At 40.1% G+C, this 6543-nt stretch overlaps 1 gene segment (V, D, J or C); it reads left to right on the plus strand.

Moving 5' to 3' along the window:
• Positions 1–3195: 3195 nt before the first annotated feature.
• On the plus strand, positions 3196–6054 carry LOC115572827 (T cell receptor alpha variable 12-3-like). The segment is given in 3 exon segments: positions 3196–3343; positions 3548–3833; positions 6042–6054. Coding segments are annotated over 3 exon segments (396 nt in total).
• The last annotated feature ends 489 nt before the right edge of the window (positions 6055–6543 follow it).

Below are 6543 nucleotides of genomic sequence, written 5' to 3' on the forward strand. Positions count from 1 at the left end.
TGCATTAACCACATATACACAACCTGGATTTCATCACTTTTCTCATGTCTTTGCTCTGACAGAGTCAATGCTCCTCATGTTTTCATCAGATTGACAAAATGGATGTTCATTGAATGATATTGTTTGTATGTGACTGTGAAGGAGCACAGAGTAACACTGTACACTTGATATTTTCCACTGTCTTCTCCTCTCAGCCTCATGAACAATGTTAGTCTAATGGCTTCATTTTCTACACTTTTTCCAGGACTAATAGCTGCAGACAGCATCTCTCCTGTAGAAGCTGAAGTCAGTGGAACAGAAGGACAATCTGTAACACTGATATGTCAATATCAGACAACTGCATCAGGTCCTGCACTTCACTGGTACAAACATCATTCTGACCTTCAGGCTCCTCAGTTTATACTCTGGAAAGGAGCCAAAGGGAGCTCAGCTCAATATATTCCTAACGCTCGATATGAATCTAAAACAACACCAACATCAACTTCACTGACCATCAGAGAGCTAACCCTGGCAGACACAGCTCTCTACTACTGTGCTCTAGAAACACAGTGATACAAAGTGTAGAAGAGGCTGTACAAAAACCTGAACACAGATATCTGACTACTCTTCAAAGAGGAGGGAAGTGGTATTCAAACCACAGCTTCATATCAGATGGATTCTGCTAATTCCTGTCTTATCACAGTCACTGTGGTTACAGCTGTTAACACAGCCACTCCAAACCAACGATGAATTGTTTTACCTCTCTGGATGATGAGGACACACCTGCTGTCATTGAGTTAAACTGCTAGTCATATATCACATTAATTAACATGAGTTATAAATTTGGATTCATTTCAGTAGAGTTCATGTCATGTGACCCACTGATGCAAAAATCATATAATTACTATGACAGATCTGCATTTTTGTCACATTACCCTGCAGCAAATTAGAAAAACATGCTGAGTTTTCTAAAGACAATATCAATATTACAAATTCAAAATATATGATAAAAATATGTACAGGGTTGTCCATAATCTTCAATCGGGTCAAGTCGACAGGAAGGAATTTAAAATAACATGAATTTTGTTTCACACATTATAATTAGTTACCATCTCACATAATCATAAATTATTATTGACAGCCAAATTTATCCTCAAACCCTCTGTTGATGTTGCATTAAGCACTATACATGGTACCCCGTGCGAGACAGTGTATAATATATATCTCGGAATGTTGCCAATGACAAGATTAAGTTGTACAGTGATTAAATAATGTTGTCTCTATTTCAAGAACATAGAATGAGTCCCTCTTTTCTTTGCAAACCCTGAAAAGATGATCCATCCTTGAAACCATCACAACTATATTTCTGTAATTCATTCCAGTAATAAAGGAATCAAACACAAAAAACTACAACAAAGAAAACTTTGCAGCTCCAGCTGTTACAAACTGCTACCTTCAGTCTGTTAACCAGGAGGAAGAAGAAGAGGTGAAAATACAGATCTAAGAGGAGACGGAGAGATTCAGGGAGGAGCTGAGCTGTTACTGAACTATAGAAGAGAGAGGAACTTCCATATTCAGCAGAGTTCAATACACAAACCAGAAACATTACCTTTATTCAACATGCTGTCACTGGACTATTATGGGCTGTCGCTGTTTCTCACTATTATAACAGGTATGTTACATTATGCTTTTATTATTGTTTTAGTTAAATTCTAATGTTTCCTGAAGGCTGTTCATTTTTTTTTTACGTGATATAATACGTATTTCTCTTCCTTTAGGTGTCAGCTGTGAAGAACTCAGTCCGGTCAAGAATGAAGAGTCCAGTTTAGAAGACAGCACTGTTACTCTGTCCTACACATACTCCAAACAAGCTACTGCTGGAGATTATTTCTTCTGGTATCGACAATATCCAGGAAAACCACCAGAGTTCCTCATCTCTCACTTGGGAACACAAAATGACACAAACAATAGGCTGTCTGTCAAAGTGAGTGATGATAAAACCAAAATGCATCTGCAGATCTCCTCTGCTGCAGTGACAGACTCTGCTGTGTACTACTGTGCTGTGAAGCCCACAGTGACAGGAAACACCAAAACTCTGTACAAAAACCTTTGGAGCAAAGACAACACAATACTCCACAACATCCACTAGAGGGAGTCACACACTGTTAAACTGCAGCTGGATGTGATGATACAGTCTGGAGAGTTTTCACTGATGAGGAAATGATTTAAAAATCAAACTACACACACTGAACACTCACCTGCATTTTGCCCTTGTAACCATGGCAACACTCTTGCCATCATTTCACTAGGCTCATCAGATTTGAAAAGAAAACCTAAAATAGAAAGAAAATATTTAAAAAACAAATCTATTTGAGTGTAAAGTCTGTAGAGGAGTCAAAATGCCTTCAACATAGATGCTAACTGTGTGAACAACAAATAAACATGACATTTCAGAGCTGTGACTGGTTAATGATCAGTCAGTTCTGTTGGACGGTTACTGCGTCAACGATGTCTTTACATAAATTGGACACTGTCAGACAACAAATCCTCTGAGAACTGAGCTAAAAGCTGAGAATCGTCCTGTATAACTGATGAATATTGAAAAGTACATCAAAATCAGGATGTCAAGGTTATTACTTAGAATCTTAGAAATTAATGGCATTCAGCCTGGAAGTGAATTGTGTAAAACGATATATGTTAATAAATGACATACAATATTTTGCAAACAAGTGTAAGGACTGCTGATGAAACACGTTTTGATTAATTCCACCTTTTGTCATGTTACTGACAGTGATGCACAATACAGCTTTATCTGCCCACTCACTCTGACACACTGCGGTGAAACAAGGGAAGCAAAGCATGGAAGTTCATTCTCCACCTTCAGAATGTCTGGAGCTTTAAACTGATCATTGCTAGAATTAAATATTAATATTAGTATTTCTTCACTGTGTTTAAAGGATCTATGAATCAGTCTCCATGTTTCCAGAGTAAAGACTAAATGTTGAGGTGATCAAAGCTTCCTTCTCCTGTCACCTGCCTCGGTCTCACAGAGCTGTGAAGGACTGAAACTGGACATTCAGTCAACATTTCTCTGAACAGCTGGATTCACAAATCACCTCACTGGCTCAACTGAACTTAAGGAGGCAGAGAATCTCTAAAAAGGTTTTTCTTTCTTTGGTTCCACCCACTGACCTTCAACTGAACCAATGAGATGATTTCTGTCTCTGGAGCAGAAGTGTTTGAGGAACTAAAAGCACAATCAGCTTGATGTTGAGGAGAAGAGCTGACATCTGCTGTCTGTTTGACTTGAACAACTCTAAAGACATGTCGCTCTACCTCTTTATACTTTTCTCTCACTTTATAGGTAAGTGTTGGAACAGAGATCAAAGTCTCATTAACCTGCTGTCTGAACTACATATTTGGTCTCCTTTAATAACTACAGCTGTATCTGTGGACGGTAACAATATACACGATAGAAAAGAACATTTGGTTTATTAAAGAAGGTCTGCTGAGTCTCTTGATGTCACAATGTTACAGACGACTAACATGAATAACACTCATTTTGCAGCGCTGGTTTCCATGAACAGCATAAAGCCAGAAAGAAGTGAAGAACGTGTTGAAGAGGGAAGAAACATCAACCTGACCTGTAAATATGAGGGTGCTATTGACAATATCCAGTGGTACAGACAATACCAGAGATCCAGACCAGAGTTCCTGCTCTACATCACAGAGGGAGGAATCATTCATCCAACTGACTCTGAGTTCTCAGCTGACATCAACAAAGCAGACAAACGTGTGGATCTGAACATCATCTCTGCTGCAGTGACAGACTCTGCTGTGTACTACTGTGCTGTGAGGCCCACAGTGACAGGAAACACCAAAACTCTGTACAAAAACCTTTGGAGCAAAGACAACACAATACTCCACAACATCCACTAGAGGGAGTTACACACCATGAACCCATTACAGTCTGAGCCAGTGTCACTGGACTGATGACAAATACAACAAAACATCAACCAATAAAGATTCCACACAGAGCTGCTGTGACAACAGACAGAAATGGATTGGTTGAGTTGAAGTGAATAAATAATGTGAAGAGCTGATTGGCCCCGCCCATTTAGCCTCAACTCAACCAATGACATCATTCCTTCCTCATTGTGCTGCAGTGGAAGCACACTGCTCATCTGCTGTCTGTCTGGCTTTAATAAATCCAAAGACATGTTGCTTTACTTCTTTTTACTCTTCTGTCACTTTACAGGTGAGTTTTGGAACACAACAGGAATTTAAGTGTTGTTGAACCTGCTGCATCAACCACATATACACAACCTGGATTTCATCACTTTTCTCATGTCTTTGCTCTGACAGAGTCAATGCTCCTCATGTTTTCATCAGATTGACAAAATGGATGTTCATTGAATGATATTGTTTGTATGTGACTGTGAAGGAGCACAGAGTAACACTGTACACTTGATATTTTCCACTGTCTTCTCCTCTCAGCCTCATGAACAATGTTAGTCTAATGGCTTCATTTTCTACACTTTTTCCAGGACTAATAGCTGGAGACAGCATCTCTCCTGTAGAAGATGAAGTCAGTGGAACAGAAGGACAATCTGTCACACTCATATGTCAATATCAGACAACTGCATCAGATCCTGCACTTTACTGGTACAGACATCATTCTGATCTTCAGGCTCCTCAGTTTATACTCTGGAAAGGAGCAAAGTCGAACACAGCTCAGTATATTCCTAACACTCGATATGAATCTGAAACAACACCAACATCAACTACCCTGACTATCAGAGAGCTAACCCTGGCAGACACAGCTCTCTACTACTGTGCTCTAGAAACACAGTGATACAAAGTGTAGAAGAGGCTGTACAAAAACCTGAACACAGATATCTGACTACTCTTCAAAGAGGAGGGAAGTGGTATTCAAACCACAGCTTCATTTCAGATGGATTCTGCTAATTCCTGTTTTATCACAGTCACTGTGGTTGCAGCTGCTAACACAGTGACTCCAAACCAACGATGAATTGTTTTACCTCTCTGGATGATGAGGACACACCTGCTGTCATTGACTTATACTGCCAGTCATATATCACATTAATTAATACTAATGATACATTTGCATTCCTTTCAGTAGAGTTCATGTCATGTGACCCACTGATGCAAATCAAATCCAAAGTATTTTATTACTTGCTTCAATGGCTCTGACCCCGAGCCTGTTCACTGTTTCAAGATGTCTCTCCACTGCATTGACGTAATTAGTGGCATTGTCTGTTCCCTTTTTAATGCCATAAATGTCCAAGATCTCTTGAATGCATTCGCCTACATGCTCTGCAGTGTGGCTTTCTGTAAGCTCTTTTGTCTCAAGTACAAAGTTGTGCATTTCCCAGTCACTTGAATTCCAGTGGGCCGTTGCTGTAACATAGAATGCTGTTGCTACGGAGGTCCACCCATCCGTTATAACAGCCCCATCTTGGTCTTTGAGTAACTCCTTTATATTGTCTGATGTACTGTTATGTCTATGATTCTACTGGTGATTTTTCCATGGCTCGGAATACGGTACCTCGGTTCTAATTCTTCACAAAACTCTCTGAAGCCCATGCCATCAACGATACTGATATGCCTCATGTCCTTGCATATGAATGAAGGTAGTTTTGCCGTGCATGCCTCTTGTCGTGCTGCAGACATAGAGCTTGTGGCGGGCGTCAAAAATATTAATCGAGACGTGGCTGTTTAGTTGGAGTTCCACACATGGCATGCACTTTTGGGTACACAGTTTCAAGATGTGCCCTCATGTTGCTTGTGGTCGAATGATAAGCTAACCGTCGCTTATGCACCTTGCATACCACTTTATCTCGATGTTCTGCATTTTTGCCTTCTACTGGCCAAAATCCGAAGTATTTCCAAACGGGCCTTTTGAGGTTGCAAGGAGTCCAAACCACTCTCTCTGCTGCCGAGTTGGGCTCTGAACTTTCTGCCATTTGGATTTCTCTCTGCCATCTGCGTCACACTGTGCATGTGCGACTCCTGTAACCTGTCCCTGACCTGTCATGCAGTACGCCCACTTGAAAAGAACCAGTGTTTTCTTTCCACAGTCGAATCATAATTTTCACAATCGAATCTCTGTTCTGTTTAATATTCGAATATATAATATATTCGTATTTTGAATATTCGTTGACAGCCCTACTACATGGCACATGAAATAATTGACCAACAAAATCAGACTGATTGATTAACAATAATGATCAACCATGAGACTTTAGAAGAGACAGTCTGACAGATGGAAACAATCTTTCTGGTTGGAGCTGAAAATCAACTTTGTAGGTGATTTATGTTTGTACAGGACTCTCATGATTTGACTGGTCCTCACATGGGACACAATAATGTGAACAGTATTGTTTGAGACAAGTTTCCAATCAGTCATTAATATGGTTGTCATGTGGAAGTGAAGGGGAGCACATTGTCAGATTAAAGATTGAGGCGAGTCAGGACCTTCACATGTGCTGTCAGGTGTAAATCAGTGCTACCTCACCAGCTGCTTCTTACCAGATGGAAATG

This window comes from Sparus aurata, chromosome 21 (assembly GCF_900880675.1).
Source record: "Sparus aurata chromosome 21, fSpaAur1.1, whole genome shotgun sequence".
Lineage (NCBI taxonomy): Eukaryota > Metazoa > Chordata > Actinopteri > Spariformes > Sparidae > Sparus > Sparus aurata.